General features: G+C 39.7%; 1 protein-coding gene across 1 annotated transcript; it reads right to left on the bottom strand.

Annotated features, from left to right (window-relative positions):
* Window positions 1–4,094: 4,094 nt before the first annotated feature.
* Window positions 4,095–16,697, bottom strand: STEAP1 (STEAP family member 1). Its single transcript, XM_041466839.1, has 5 exons — window positions 16,122–16,697; window positions 12,979–13,083; window positions 11,669–12,181; window positions 10,094–10,258; window positions 4,095–8,506 (listed from the first exon to the last, which is right to left on the bottom strand). The coding sequence occupies exons 1-5, from the start codon at window positions 16,524–16,526 to the stop codon at window positions 8,249–8,251; spliced, it is 1,446 nt and encodes a 481-aa protein (XP_041322773.1). The 5' UTR covers window positions 16,527–16,697; the 3' UTR covers window positions 4,095–8,248.
* Between the last annotated feature and the right edge of the window lie 229 nt (window positions 16,698–16,926).

Raw genomic sequence — 16,926 nt, 5'->3', positions numbered from 1 at the left:
ATGAACTGAGATCAACAAGTTGCTACAGATCCTAAGAGTTAAGCAGTTTTCCACTATCAAGGCAATAGCTTTTTCTTTAAAATTTAAGTTGTCATTCCTAACATATTTGTTTTCCAGCCATGAAACTTACAGGAATGTATTAGTCTGAAAGATTTACTCTTGATGTAAGGGAACATAACAAACCATACTTGGTCAGACCAATAGCCTATCTAGCCCACTAATACATGTTCAAGAGCAGCAAAACAAAATGCTGTTTAAGGAGAGTATGCAATCTTGGCCACTGTATTTTGTACTCTCCTCCCAAATCCATATTTACCCTAGTGATGTCACAGGGTACATACCTACAAAGCCCTTTTGGTGTTGCTTTAGGGTCTGTTGTTTCTGGGTTTGTCTAACCTCCTTTTGAACCTGCTGATTCCGTTTGCCCCCACAGCCCTCGGTGGCAGCAAGGTCCAGAATCTGTTCTCTGCAAAAAGATGCACATTCTTAATCAGCTGTAAACTGATTTCCTACTATTTCTATAGAATCCCTTCTATTCCTGGTAAGGTATATTTGGTTAAAAATAGTTCTGTGCTTATCTTGCCCACTGTCTTCAATATTTTGTAAATCTTTATTTAATCCCCTTCCACCTTCTCCCATCTCATTGAAGAGCTCCCACCTTTTTAGTCTCTTCCTTTCATGCAGCTGCTCCACACTCTGCTCATGCGAGAAACACTTCTCTGTATTGCTGGGTTAAATTATCAAAGCCTAACTGTGGCAAAAACAAAGATCCAATGAGGCTCAGAGGAGCAGTAACAGGCAAAGAAAGCCCAGCAAGCTGATCAATGAAAATGAAGCCAAATTGCATACTGACAAGACTATGGGGAATGACCAGATCATTGTCACTGGAGTGAAACCTGCCAGGGTCATCAAACGAAGAAACTGTTTCCCATGAATGTAATGTGAACTGAAGAGGTGTTTTTTAAAGCTATGTGGGACCTGATATGCAAGGAAAAAAAAATCTGAAAATTATTATTGGCTGTTTTAGGGAGATTGTAAGAATGTGCAAGGCTTACTGTGGGATGTTTAGGGAGGGATCAGAGGTGGGAAAAGGGTGGCATCAAGGAGGATAAGGTTGGAATAGAATAGAATAGGGTATTAAATTATACTTAAATTATACCCCACTTCCATCTCCCAAACTTTCTGTAGGTTCACAGTTTCCCCCTGCTTCATTCACTCATCCTCACCTCATTCTAGTGTATCTCATTCCTACTTACCCTAGGTACTTCATTTCCTCTTCCTTGCCATTGGCATTCCCCACCACCAATTTTCCCTTATGTTTTTAGCACCTTGATGTCAGAAAGGTGTAAGAACTCAATTATATGGAAGAGTTTCCAGGGACATTGTGCTGGTTTTGACACCAGTAGGGAGCTATGCTCCAAATACGCCACTCCCTTTCTCCTGCCTCTTTTGGTAAGGGAGGGACAATAAAGCACAGACTATGGATTGAAATAGCAATTTACTAAAAGAGCAAAACAATAAATAAGAAACACACAATAAAACCAACAATTGTTATTAATAGCAAAAGTATGCAAAAGAGAAGATGTTTTACCCACAAAAAAAGTATTCACCACCAGGCACAAACCCCAAGATGGCAGAGGCTTCCCATAGCTCTGACTCCATGTTGCTTGGCCCCCTGGCTCATTTGCACCTCACAGCTGTCCTGTCTGCACCACAGGTCCATGGTCTTGGTCTGGAGAAAACAGGAAGGGAAGTCTGGTGGGTGGCAGAGGGACCAGTTCAGCAGGGTTAATGGTGACAGCCCCTCCACTGCGGCAAGCCAGGTGCACTCCCTGCTCCAGCTCCCCAGCTTTTCCTGCTGAAACCACCTCCCAGCAATGGATGATGTTTGTGGTACAGAATAAACAACTGGGCAAGGCCACCAAGCCCCTTCTCTGTAATCATGGCAGAGGTGCTTAGGAATAACTGAGTAAGGATGTTAAACAGGACTGAATAAAACTTTGTGAGATTGCATGGCTCAGCTGCTGTGTTGGGATATGGAATGTTTCAGGCCAGGCTGATAATAAAAAATGGTAACAAATTTTATTGCTGTTCCCTTGATAAGGCTGCCTTGATGGAAAGTACCTGGCAGGATAGAGTCCATCCCAAACATTGGAGGAGGTGAACAAGTTATTGGTAAATCCAAGACAGTGAAGACATGAAGTATTTCTGTGACTCTAGGGGACAAATCTTGCTCTGAGTAACTAAAAGTCCCATTTATTTCACTGGAAATTTTGTCTCTGCAAGAACCAAATGGTGATGATTTAATATTTGAAATAGTGATATCAGCACAAGGCTAAAACTAAAGTTTGTAGGAATCTTCTGAATACAGAGTAATGCACCATCTAAATCTGGTTTCAGTTGGTTCCTTATTTTGCATAAGAAATGTTTAAGAGTGCTTTAGTTTCATTGTCTTTTACATAAGAATTTTCCTTTGTTTAGCACATGATGTACGCTTTACCAGGAAATAAAACAGCAATGTCTGCTGTTATTTGAAAACAACTCAGTTTATATAAAGATCATTATGAAAAGTGGAGCAATATCTATGACTCTTTCCCCAGACTTCAGAAGCGGTATGTCACTGAACCACTGAAAACCTCACTTGTATTCATCTGTATCAGTAGATTTTGAACAGATTTCTCCAGAAATGCCTCAAATGGTATTTCAGGGTTGGAGAAAAGTTTTCAACTTAATAGGTTGTGCAGGTCAAACTCTACACAAACCCAGGCTCTTTGTATTTATTCATTCCATTCGCCAGCTCCATGTGGATAACCAACCCTCCCATTCCCTCCGTTTCAAGGATTCACTTCAGAGTTTTCAGACTGTCCCACCAGTCATTCAGTTGTCCTCCATTTTACCCATCTCTCTTACTAGAGGTTTTGTGGATGCCAGCCTGGTCAGGGAGAGAGAAATGGCAATTGTTTCCACAGGGTTTCTATTCTCTCCTAACTTGATGAAGTTCATGGATCTCATTCAGTATCCTCCACCTACTTACTTTTACCCTTTAACATCCACTGGGCTCCTTTACTCTTTCATAAGAAAATCTGAGTGTTTTCAATGTCTCCTTTGCTCTTTTCCACAGATTGCCAATTGTCCTGTTCCTTCTGATTCCATGTTGATGCCTCTTTGCACAGCTTCATACAGTCCCAGAATACACTTTGGTCTGTCATTAATTATCAGGGAATAAATAAAGATGTGAAAAAAATGATGTGAATAAATAAAGATGAACAAAGTCTATGGAAATTAGAAGGGGGAAATTACGATTTTAATGATGGGTGACATCTAACAATTGTTAGATTTCTAAACTAAAGTTGCAGAGATACTTGAGGAGCTTTGAAAGTGGCTTGTTTTTTTTTTTTCCAGTTCCAGCTTGTTTATTTTCTTTTTAAGGATTTCCTGTTAGAATATTTTTGAATGAATGAGATCCACTGTTCAGAAGATATTCTGGTACATGCACAGGTACAGGCAAGAGAGAAGTGCCATTCAGTTTTATGTATGAGTCACAGTAAAAAATAAAGCAGAAAAATAATTAGAGGTGGGTTATATGGCCATTCCTTTGAGTCCAGCAATAAGATACTTCTCAGCATCCCAAGTAATGGAGATATTAATGTGGAAAAATCTTTTTCAGTAGAGTACATTCAACAATAAATTGTAAGCCTGCATATAAAGACTGCACATGACTGCAAACTACAAATTTGACCATCCAGTTAAAAAATCCCCACATTTGCCTCGCTTCTTTTTTAGTAGTGAGCCCAAAAAAAGAAATTTAAGGACCAAATACTTCTATCGGTAGCAATGGTAGTATTCTACAAGTCCCACAGTAACTACACATCTTTAACCAAGTCATAGCATATTTACCTCAGCAATGTACTTTCATGCTATGAAGATGAAATATACATAAAAAAGAAACAAAAAATACAAAGCAACTCAAACTTCTTTTGTATCATCTTTATTGGAAGTAGCTGTGGTCTTTTTTATGTTTAAAGAGTTTAGTTAATGGATTGGTTTTATGTATTTTCAGCTGAAAATCTCTGAAAACTTATTATGTCTACTTAATAAATTAGCCTCACTTCATCCATTCAAGTGTTAAATTTAATGTACAGAAAAGTTCAAAGAATAATGGAAAAATTGAACTCTGGGGCATCTGAATTTAATGAGACTTGTTTTAATAAAAGAAATAATAAGAAGTAATTTTGCCATCAGCAACAGAATATGCTCATGGGATCAAGAAATCCTGCCATTACTGAAAAAACATCAGTGGCAATGATAGTCATTGCCAGACACTTACAGCAACAACAGCAGATTACATTATTCGGGGGTGGTTTCAGTGTTTTCAAAAATTGGTCTTTTTATTTTTTTTAAATTATTCCTTTAATGCCATTTAAAGAAAATCAGTTTAAAAGAAATTAGTTTAAATTTCAAAAATGGTTACCATAACATTTTGTGTTGTTAAAGGATGGTATAGAAATTCTGGATACAGGAGAAAAGGGGAGATGTGAGATCATCATCTCTACAAATGAAACCACACAGCCCACAGTCACGTAGATGTAAGTCAGTTTTATACGGGTTTTGGTGACAATTTCTAGGGCACATTTTTGCCCACTGATTCATGGAAAGCTAAGAACATGACAAAAAAGTGAAGCAAGGGAATATTCTTGCTACTTAAATAGGATGAAATAATTTAAGTTTTAAATTTTAGGAGCACTTGGAACTTTTCATTTAGGGCTGGTTTAAGTTAAGCTGCCTGTTCACATCATTCCTCTTTGAGTCTTTCCTACTGACATATGTAGGATGCTGGCTGTCAGGTGAAGCGGACCCATGAGTGGATCTGGCTGAATCATTCTTCTCTCTGCATTACTTTTCAACTGGATCCAATGCCCTACTCTGATGAACACAATTTCAACAACTTGAAGCACTGAAAGAACAGAGAAGAGTGGCCAAAGGGAGGGACTGCTTACAGTAAATGCTGCTGTCAACAGGAATTTGCATTACACAATAGCCAACACAGCCCTGGCTCTAGCTTCCTGAACAATGATTGTTGCTATCACTTATTGGGAAGAGTATTCTGGATATGTGGACCTCTCCAAATGAATTTGGCACAAAATTCCTTATGCCCCTTTAATAATTTATATCTCCAGAGTTTCAATTCTGTGTCTCTCAAATACATTTGAGACACGTAACAATAGAAGAAAGTACTTTGCAGGCCTTATAGACACATTTTAAATCCACTGTCACTAGAACAATGGATTCTTACACAAAAGTATGCCCACACATGCCTTTCCTCAATGCCCTTGCTATTCTTGAACTTTTCTTGGTCTTTGATCAGTATTTCCACGGATCTTGGGTCCCTCCAAAGCTTTATCTTCCTTCTCAAAAATCTCTCAATGCTAGAATATACAGTTAAAGGTACTGTCAGGAAAAATGCAATTTCATTACACTATGAAAGTGTCCATTTTGCTTTTCACATCTTTGTTTTCATTCCTTTGGAGGCTTCAGGCTCTTCACTAGCATGGAGAAAATTATTCCCCTTGACTCTTTATATCAGCAGCTCTTCTAGAGTGTACTGTGCCTTTTTACCCTTTTACACTGGATGTGTATGACACAATGGCAGATACAGCATACATTGAAGCATTTAATGATGCACAGTTTTATAAAACTAATTAGTGTTATACAAATAAGTGCCTAAAATGCACACACACATTCAATTAATGTATTATAACAGTATATAGGCCTATTAATACACTGAATTTGAAACAGGTACATAAACATAAATTAAAAGGTACATATGAACTTAGATTCATCAGTATTGAACTAAATCATGTCTGCCACAAACTGAGAAATTAAATACTGTGAATAGCATTTTCTTCTTAGCCCTATACAGGTCTTCCTCACTGCTGTATCTGAATGCCTAAAAAGCAAATCAGAGTAATTCACATTGAGTCCAGCCATAAATCTAACACTGCCAAGCCTACCATGAGAACATGTCCCTAAGCACCACATCTACGTGTCTTTTAAATACCTTCAGGGATAGTGAGTCAACCACTTCTCTGAGCAGCCTGCAGACTGGGAAGTGAGTTACTAAGATACAGTTTACTAAAGACTTAGAAAGCAGAGAAGAGACTCACTACGAAGTCTCAAGTTCTGGCTATAAGCATTCAGTGGTAGTTTCTAGAGAAATGGCTAGATGTGACATAGAAAACCTGGCTCCTACTTGAAACAATCAGTAGGGAAAAGCATGCTTGAATGTTTGGATGTCATGTGTGATTTTTGGAATAGCTTTTGTAGACTGTATGTAAATTTCATGTCATAGAAGACACTTCTGGGTTGGCCTCTGGGCAATGCTAAAGAGAAAAGTCTGAAGTGTGCTTAATGTCCCCAGTTGAATGATGAGCGCAAAAGGTCAGTTTGGGTAGTATGTGATGATCTTGACATTGGTTTGCCCTTGTAATTTATGTTATAAATTCAAACCATATTAACTAGTTGAAATGAATGAAGTTATACTATCTTGGACTATCTTCTGTAACAAGTGCATAGAGCTTATTACTTATAAAATATTTATTTCATTCATGGAAATATAAATGCAAATGAATTGAGCACCATACTTTTCCTACTCTGTTAGAAACTTCTTAGATTAACATTGCAGTCCAGCTTCCTGTATTGTAGGGTTTTGGCCTCTGCCATGCATTACTGGTTTCATACATAATGCCACAGATTTAAATCTATATTATATAGGTCACCATGTCCCCAGTTACTTTCACAGTATTACACTATGTGCAAATTTAAAAAAGGCCAACTTTTAAGTTGCAATAACTGAATGGTAACAACCAGGAAAATACAAAATGTAATATCCCTGTAGCTATTTAATTGTCTGCTATTTATGCTCCATGTAAAAGTCCAGAAAGAGAAAACAGATTTATTAGCACCATGTATTACATTTTTTTAGGCATATGTTGTTTTCCTGTTTGTTTTAATACCAGAGCCATTACCAATTACAGTTCTCATTCAGAGGATTGCAGCAATAGGTGGCATCAACAGTCCATGTCCTAGTCAACTCTGCAGGCAGACTGGCAGAAATGTTCCTGATGTTGGGTGAAAATATTTACTACTGAATAACATAATTTCAAAACAGATACTAACAAATGAATTCATTTAAAACTTTCATGGACCTATGCAATGTAAGGAAAGTACGATTTAATGAGCTTATTAAAGTTATTAGGAAAATTTCTGTAAAAGCAAATGCATTTGGAAACCATTTAACATGAAAATCTCACCAAATCATTGGCAAGATTCAAATGTCTATTTTTAATGTTTTTCTTCCAGTCACACAATTGTGCTGGCCCTAGAGTAAACAAAAAAACACATTTACCTGATGGAGTTATCCCACTGGAATAATTTGTGCAAATAAAGTTTAGCACATGTCAAGGGCTGCAGGCTTAGGTCAAAAGCATGGAAAATTTCCAGCATCAGAAACAAAAGAATGTGTTCATGGAATAAAAAATGGGAAATGTTTTATCGTTTCAAGTAAACAGAGACACACCTAGTCCTGGACAAGATGGAAATCTGAGTCTAAAAACTCTTTTTTTAGACTGTGCCCAAGTCTCAGGATATTTACCTTGTAAAGATCCCTGTAATTCTGCTTGCTCAGTTGTGTACGTTCAAGACCTGGCAGGAATACACAGTTTCTGTCTGGCTCATATGCCAAGGTCCCCACTCTGCAGAGTGAAACACAGGCTGCGGGTGCTAAGAGGCAATGGGACGATAAATACTCTGGTTTTTGTCCCATTATAATTCTGAGATTTAATAAAGGTACACACATGGCTGTGCGAAGCAGAAAGCATTCCTGGGCTCTGTGGTGTAATAATTTTTTTACTTTCTGTGGTCATCTGGAGAAATAATTTATGTTTGTTTTTGCATACAAAAGAACTGGGATTGAGACAATGAAACACTTGGATTTTAAAAGCAATGAATCAGAAGAAAGAAATCATCAAATACCAAAGCACTGAATAGATTAAAGTGTAAAATAGATGTTTTCATTTTCTGTCTTTGAGAACAACAAAATTGCATCAAGTATCTCATACTCCTGCAGTAAAAAAAAAAAGTGAGTAAGAAACATTTGAAAGAAAGAAAATGTGAAAACAGAGCTCATGAGTGAACATTTCATGGCTTTGAGCATATTTAGATACATAGACAGGAAATGTCCATATTTGATCTACAGTCTGGAAGTTATGCTGGTTTGATTGGCATGTGTCTTAGCTTCCCAACCACTTCTGATTTTTCTTATCCTCTTCCTAAAACATGGGAGGAGCAGTATGCATTTACAAAGCAGAACTACAATAGGAAGAAAAACTGCAACCATAAATGAAGGGGGTGTATACCAGATGAATTGGTTAGCATCAACCCACTTATTCCAAGCAAACACCAGTGCATGAACAGTGCATAGCAGCAGGGCTAAATATCCCATCTTGCTCTGAAAAGAGAAAGAAAATAGCAAGCTATTTATTTTCCCAACTTGGCAAAAAAAGTACTCTGTTAAGCAAATACAGAAATCTGGATGGGCCTTGACCAACATGCTCAAGTCAAAGAAAAGCAACCGTTGGCTTTAAACTAAAAGGTAACAACTATAAGTCAAGACTCCAACTGTCAAGACTTCTTTATGCCAACATAAAGAAAATGGAGGAGGAACATTTTTCATGTATTGCTCTGATACTTAGCTAAAATACAGAAGAGATTGCAGGTTATTCCTGAAACATGCTCAATCCTGAATTTACCTTTGTATACTAAATTACTTTAATTCTGTGATAAATCATTATGTGTTCAAAACCAGACATATTAAAGGATTAATTGAATACTTGCAAGGAAAAATTTTAAGCTAAATTAAAATCACAAACTCGAGTAAGTCTAGTACTATGGCAAAAGCCCGGCAAAACTACAGGAAACTCAAGTCTTTCATTTCACTTACAGTGCTAAATTTGGCTTAGCTTGTTTACAAAATTCAGAAGTGAAGAAAATTTACTAGTAATTTTAAGTTTTTTGTCACTTAATAATCTTGTACTTATCAGTGAAGTCAAACACTGTATTTCCAACTGCTGAATGCTACAGCTTCCGACTGCTGTTCTGCTACAGAACATGATTTTTAAGTAATAAAGTTATTTGTTTATAAAGTAAGTCCAACACAGAAGTATTACTCATCTGGGTTTCTTCACCATAGTCTTTCAATAGTGAAAGCAGTCATACTTTTGGAGACTTCCTCCTGACTCTTCCCTATTCTCTGTACACTTATCTTACTTATAGACTAATTATAGACTTCAAAGAGTGTACAGAATATCAAATCAGTAATTGGTGATTATACACTTCAGATCTGCTTTTAAAATATACACCAAATTTTCAAATTCCAGGTCCTTAGTAGATTATTGAATTTTCAGATTTTGGTGTTTGAGGGCCTGATCCAACACTTGCTTAAGTGTGGTGTGACCATACTGATGTCAGCAGAACCACCCTGATTATTACTGCATATGACATAAGAGAATCGAGAGCAACCCAGATGCCTGGGTTAAGGAAACAAGCACAGCTGTAGCAAACTCAAGACTGGCTGGATTTGATTATCTAGCATCTGTTCTAAGATGTCTCTTTCAGAATACACTGTGTCATATGGGAACAGCATTGACTGGTTCAATGCCACCTACTCCAAATTCAGCAGGACATGGGATGTTCCAGAGAGATAAGATACCTAGAAAATTACTTCAGCACCAGAGCTAAGAAAAGGTCTCAAAGGGACAACTGCTGCTGGTCACAAAGTCAGGAGGAGAAGAAAAAAGTGGTATGGACTTGTCTTTTGTTTCCATTTTATACTCTGAACACAATGGCCTGTTCTCCCAACAAACGAGTAATGGAAAGAACATTTCTCACAAACCAATTAACAAAGAGTACGGAACAAACTTTTCCATTGGTTTCACTGACTTTGTGTTTGATATTTCTAACTCCTAATAGCCTTAACTGATAACACACAGTTCTACAAATGGGACTAACAACATACAGTAATGATATTCATGCACACCTGAATGTAGTGGAACTCTCTCCAGGTCAAAGAGAGACTGACAGATGGAATTGATGTTATTGCCAACAGGGCTAGCAAAGCAAGTCCCAGAATTCCTAGAGACACATAAATCTCCATTCTCCAAACATCATGTTCAATCCAGGCATTTTCTTTTTTTTGTTTGACCTGCCAAAAGAACACCATAAAAATTACAGACTGGCACACTTGGCTGTTTGTGTTAAATACAATTTTACTGTTTTCACCATAATATTAATGAAATAAGCAAAGAAAAACAGTATTTTGGTTTGTTTGAATGTCTTTGAATATAACTGCTGTTTACTTCTGATGACAAAGCCTTCACTAGTATCTCCAGAGCAAAGGTGAGCTTTTATAGAGAAGCATTTAGACTTCATCAGTGTCTTGGCCCAGGAGAACCTGATTTTGAGGCCTCTTAAACTGCCTTCACAGCAAGGATAATCTTGGTTTTGACAAGGAAAAAACCCACCTATGGCTAAATACCATATCAGGGAGACTAACAACAGGAAATATATTAACAGCTCTCCTTCAGGGAGGTAATTCAGCAGGCCTTCTTAATAAAAATATCCTGCCATGGTAGTTGTTTAGCTCTATTATTTTTAAAAAACACAAATTGGAACATTTGTGATTTTAATAAACTGATGTCAAAGCTTCTCTTACTTACAACTACTTAAAACACCACTTTGATCCTGCTACTGATCACCATGGCATAATATGCCCCAAATATGATAATTTCTGCATCTTGAAAACTGAAATCTCAAGGAAATTTCTAGTAATCCATTCAAGTCAGATTACCAGTAAGGCTGATTTCAGAGTTTTCAACCGGTCTTTTGACTGTTTACAAAAACCTTAACAATCTACTGACATCATCATATTGTGCTTTTAATAGTTTTTAATAATAAAGACTTTAGGGGTAATAAAAACATATATTTGCAGTGTGTACCTTATATTGGAATACTCCTAATACTGCATTACTTATGGAACCCAAGGAAATAGGTGACCATTTGGAATTCTCTGGTTACAGAGGACATTGGAGAGCTTTGCAAGCCAATTACTGACCATGAGTCAGAAGCATCACTGAAATCCTATCTTTAAACAAGGTAGTGTGTATTAGTCCAAATGTGAGCCATCAGTACCCACAAATTTAGTTTGTGCAAATACAGATTACTGTGATTTAGCTCAGCCCTCCTTCACTGCTGCAAAGGTGTCTAAAAATGTTGTGTTCAGTGCTCAGTTTTTTCTGGTCCAGAGAAGAAATCTACACTAACAGTGTGCCAAAGACTTAAATGTTCCTGTAAGATACAATCTTGTGCATTTTACAGATGGAAAAAAATCCCAAATTAAGAAAATGACTTATATATACAATATACATTGGCACAGCTGTGATGACTTTTGACTCCATTACATGCTTTGGCAACTAGGTCCTGTTCCATCCCTGAACAGTGCTCTCTGTGAATGTACTTGAAAATCAAACAAAGGCAATGACAATGTCTTTCCCCCATCCAGATTTGCAAGGATTCTCTGAATACAGAAGGGCTGATGTTCGTGTGCCCATCGTACCTGCTGGAATGCCCAGTTCAGCAGCTTGTATCTGTAAGATCTTCTCATTGGATAGCACAGGCTATAGCAGGCGTGCAGCGTAGCGAAGAAGAAACTGAGAAGTCCAAATTGTTTCCTTGATACCATCCATCTATCCAGCCATTGGGGAAACCTTTTATACTTGGTGCCAAAGTACAGCTGGAAACTAGCAGCTAATATTCCTGGTAAATACACTAGTGCTAAAAGGGTAATTGAAGTCACTGGTAAAACTTTGTTTATGACAAGGATTGGAATTTTATAGAAAACGTTTTCCTTTTTGGTTACAAAAGGATATATGACATCTCTCATGGAAGTGTAAATAAATGTTAATAATGAGATCACAGATGCTATCTTCATTGGCAAGTGCCACTTAGGGAACAGATCCTGCTTGCAGTGCTGTTCTGAAGAGTGTTCAAACTCACCAAAATGGTGTGCTTGATGTAAATCAAAAAGTGCAGCTGCTTCTGATGGACTGGCAACCTGCATATCCACATTCTGGAAGGGACAGAATGGAAATACAAAGCGAGTTCAAGAGAAGATTAGAAACTTCTGTAATGACAGTATTTGCCATCATGACTTTTACAACTTACTGCAGTGGAACCATATACAAAACATATGCACTGTTAAAGACAAGGTAACTTGGAAACATAGTATTTCAAACAGAATAGTCAGCATTTAAGTAAAGCACTTGTAGTGTAGATTTCCCATTCTTCATTATCTGCAGTGATTTTAAAATAGATTTTCATTTCAGGAAGATAACTATACTGCAAGGAAGGGACTACATTATGTGAAGCATCATTTCAGCTTCTTATTATATAAGTTATAGATTTCAAATGTCAAATTTCAGCTATGGACTTAATGATGTAGCCCAAACACCATGCACAAGAAAAGATTAAAGGATTTTTTTTCTGGACCTTTTTTTCTGTGATGTGGAAAACTTCCTGAGTGCAATGTTGCTATCATGAAGATTCCCCCAAAGATAAATTTTATATTCCTGTGTAAAAATCCCGAATTATTTCTATGGAGTTTTGCTCATCTGGTAAGACACAATTAGCAGCTACCCTCATGTAGTTTTTAGCTGCCTCAAGCTTTGTTTATTTTTTATCATGGACTGTGATTAAATTGAATGAGATGTTCTCTATCTTTTTATCTCTTCATGTCAATACTGTGACAACATTTCAGAAATATTTATGATATGCCAATGTGATTGTAACACTGTCTCTGGACAAAAGTGAATCAAGGATTGCAATATTCTATGTGACATATGAGCTGCTTTTTTACAGAAACATTACCAAGTGGTTAAGATTTCCTGTATTTCTTCTTGGCATGATGTTCTGACCTGCATTCTGATCAATGGCATGATTACCACCTTCCCTCTTCTCCATTGTGGAAACTCCCTGCAAAACAAATACAGGATGTAAAACAGGTTTTGAAATGCCATACTGGAACTTTGAGGCCTATTTTCCCTCAAAGTGTTTTCTTCCTTGTCCTCCACACATTTGCTGGAAAAGGCACAGTCAACTAGGGAAAGGAAAGTCTCTCCTATGAAAATGGAAAAAGCTCAGCTTATTTTCTGGGTAAAGCAGAGAACAAGAGAGCATAAATCAACAGAACAAAATTACTAACAAAAAATAATATTGAAGCCTAATATCCCTGTCACCAGCGGAATTAATGCATTAATTCAAGTTTTTAAATGACAACAAATCAGTTTGAAACAGCTTGCATAAAAAAACATGCAAAATGTTGGATGGGTTTTAAAGTCATGAGACTGTCTGATGCAAGAAGCCCATGGAGATGTGGTTCCTAATATGTTTTAGGGTTTAGGATTGGTCTACCTGACAGTCACTCTGGGGCTTTAGAGGTGTATTCTCCCTTCAAGATTGTTAAGAAACAGCAGCTTTGCTCATGCTGTTCCCAGGTATTTTGGCAGTAGTCATCACCACAAGTAGCAGCAGAAATGGCTCTAAGCTATTATAAATGACAAAAAATCAGATGGCAGAAAAAGAAGAAAAAAGGAAGAGAATTAATAAACTGAAAGAGATATTTCTGAAAATCCTAGGATAACAGGAAAGAGTATTTTGAAGAGCATAAAATAACTACAGGGCCTGCCAGGACCTTGCAACAAGGACTTTCCAGATGTGTGTCACACTGTTGCACACTGCAGGAGGAGAGGCCCTGGCACCGTGCTACTGGAAGCTCCCAGTGCCATACCACAGGGCGACTTTCTGTGACAACCTTTAAGAAAATTACTAGGTGGCTCTTCCATATACTTTCCTACTGAACAGCTGAATTACTAGATATTAAACTGTTTTTTCTAACTACTTATTCTTTTATATCCATAAATCTTTTGGGAGGTTATATGGAGAAATCAGACTTTGACAATTTTCCTTCTTTTATTGTGTCTGGTTCCTTCAGTGGATGAGTCTTACACTCTTTTACTGTCTGCTACGAGGGTTTGCTCTCTGCCAGGCCACCAGGCACCTGAAGCTGAAGTATTCTTTTTGGAAGTGCTCTTTTCCTTAGTATTTCTCTTTGGATTTTTCCCTCCTGGTAGTCAGCTCTCCCTTTGAGCATAACCTTTCAGACAAGTGCTGCAGAGGATGGTCAATAAGAGTTCTGTCTGAAGGTCAGGCTGTTAAGCCATTCCTACACCAGCTAATGGTGTAGGAAAAAAGTTATCCTTTGTAACACATCCTGCACACAAGAAAGCATGGACTCATGAAGGCACACTTCTGTTTTTTCCCCCTATTCCTAAGGCTAGTCCTGGTGATTTTATCAAAAATCTTGGGGTATTGTGTATCTTCACAAAGCTTCAGATTTTAGAATTTCTACTTCTACATGTTTCAATGTATATAATTTCCAGCTGTTCAAAGAATAGTTTACAAATAGAACTTAGTAGGGTGAACTTACCTGTAAAAAACCTAATAACAAATACAGTGAACTCCACACCTATTTTTATGGAACTCATAATATGAAGGGCAGTCACCGTTTTTGAGGCCTACCTTCTGGCTACCACACTGTCTTAGAGGTCCAAAAGCATAATTTAGTTTGGGAAGCTCTGTATGGAAAAGCTTGATTCACCTAGTTCTCATGCTCCTATCACTCTTCATTCAGAAAATTTAGAAACAAAGAGTCCATGATTAGTTCCAGTTAAATGTTTATATTCACGAGGATGTAATAAATGATGCCGTGATGTGAACAAAAGCAACCCATGAGCTAGAATGCTAGCTGCTAATCCTAAAAGGTTTAGGATTATCCTAAATGGTTAATCCTAAAAGGTTTATTGGCTCTTTTGGGATACAATGTTTAATACAATGTTAAATACAGTGTTAAAGGTTTATGCAGCAGAAAACAAGACCAAAAGAAAAAAGAAAGTGCGTGCAAATGGATGCATGTGTTCACCCAGGGAACTATGGGTTTCAGCCATATGACTGCATGTAAGGAAATTCAAGTGTCATAGTATCATATTCCACTTGGCTTCTGACATCAGTTAACACAAAATTATTTTCCGGTAATAACTTTTGAAAACTCTAAAAGAAGAGCACCTACAATTCACTACTCAATGCCTTTTACAAATTGCCAGAAAGAAGTCATCTGTACGTCTTTTAAGTCATCTATAAGTCTTTTTGAAATACACCTGAAGAAAAATTAGGAGTCCGACACGAGACGGAGTTAGTCATCTAACTCAGAACTGCTATGAAAGGAAACAGTTATATTAACATCCATCCTCAGTGCACATCCCTTCTGCTCTGGGACGCAGCTGTCAACGAGGGTGCAGGGCGTCCTGCTGCAGAAAGCCAAGTTTCCAGCGCTGTGAGTGAGGTACTGAATTTATAAATACCGAGACAGCATGCTCACTGTAACGCTGAACCATCAGGGATCCACACTGTGCAGACATTATCCCAGGAAAACAGCATCGCAAGTCACTGGGAAGTTTTCCCGAGTAAGGGGTTTTAGGGCTGGTTCCACGAAAAAAGAAAAAATGGGCAAAATAAACAGGCTATGATAACAACAAGGAGGTGATGGAAGAGGTGCGGGATAGTGCCTGCACCTCTCCCTCGGCACTATCGGAAAATTACAGAACGAAACTGCTGGGCATAAGCGTCTCGCTTTCCAAGTGCCCGCTGCACCGTGCAGGACGCTGTAGGCACTCGGCACGCGAGCTCTTAACTTTCCCCGCTCTTCAAAAATTCTGCTGAGCTCGGTGGAAAACTGAATGAAAGCCCAGAGGGTGGGAGCAGGAGAGCGTCGCTCGGCGTTCCTCCTCGGCCAGAACGAGCCCGGGGCACGCTGCCACAGGGAGCCCGAGCCCGCCGCGGGTTCCCTTCCCGGCCCGGCCCGGCGAACGCGCCTCAGCCCGGCCGGGCGGGCGCACGCGGACACCTCCCGGCGGCTCCGGGCACGACCGGCCCCTGTCCGAGCCGGGCTCACTCACCTCGGCCCGGCAGCCCGGCCTCTCCTTCCCGCCGCAGGTCCCGCCGCGGGGGGCGGCAGCAGCGGCGGCCCCGGCTCGGCTCCGTCCGCGGGGGGCAGCGCCCGGCAGCGCCGCTCGGAGGGGAAGGCGGCCTCGAGTCAACAGGGGAGCGCCTGCCGGACTCTGAGAAGATGAGAGGCGGGGGAGACCGGCCGCAGCCTCCACCTCCCCTGCCGGCCCCGCCTTCCGCGCCCATCCTGGTGCCCTCCGCCCGGCGGGTGCGAGCCGCGGTGCCGTGCCCCGTCCGAGCAGCGGAGGGCGGCGGGACGGCGCGGCCTCCCGGAGGGGACTCCCCTCCGTCACCGGCCGGCCCAAAGAGCGCCCGGCCGTGGGTCTGCTGGGCCCTCGGCCGGACAAAGGGCGCATTCACCTGCTCCCTCCCCGCCCCGCCGCAGGGAGGAGGAGAGGAGAAGGTGAAGGTGCCGAGATGCGTTTCCCCCCCACGGCGCCGCTGGCCTCCCCCAGCCGGACCTCTGCAGGCAGCCCCGCCGCTTGTGAGGGGTGCGCTGGGGGTCACAGCACGCCCCGAGGCCCTTCGGATCGCGGGAACCCTTGTGCTCTCCTTGCGTTCCGTTCTCTCTTCCCTGCCCGTTCCTCCAAACGGGTCACTCTCCTAAACCTGACAAAATGCCCTGTTAATCCCTGCTTCGCATACGAGCAGTCCTCACTTTAATTTTTTTCCCCTAAAGTACCATGATCCGTAAGTTTTTTGTTGTTGCTGTTGTTGTTGTTGTTTGTTTGTTGGTTTTTAACCTGTGCTAGCGAT

The sequence above is a fragment of the Pyrgilauda ruficollis genome, unplaced genomic scaffold (assembly GCF_017590135.1).
Source record: "Pyrgilauda ruficollis isolate IOZ18807 unplaced genomic scaffold, ASM1759013v1 scaffold2, whole genome shotgun sequence".
Classification (NCBI taxonomy): Eukaryota; Metazoa; Chordata; class Aves; order Passeriformes; family Passeridae; genus Pyrgilauda; species Pyrgilauda ruficollis.
Note: the sequence above shows the minus strand (reverse complement) of the source record. Positions and strands in the feature narration are given on the sequence as shown.

Bases quoted from the DNA above. Each gene is read 5' to 3' on its own strand.
- STEAP1 (XM_041466839.1), bottom strand. From the start codon at position 16,526: ATGCGCCCTTTGTCCGGCCGAGGGCCCAGCAGACCCACGGCCGGGCGC. The intron at 12,182-12,978 runs GTAATGTTTCTG...TGTCCCTTCCAG, and splicing joins CAGGAAATCTTAACCACTTG to AATGTGGATATGCAGGTTGC. The intron at 10,259-11,668 runs GTACGATGGGCA...TTCTTTTGGCAG, and splicing joins TGAACTGGGCATTCCAGCAG to GTCAAACAAAAAAAAGAAAA.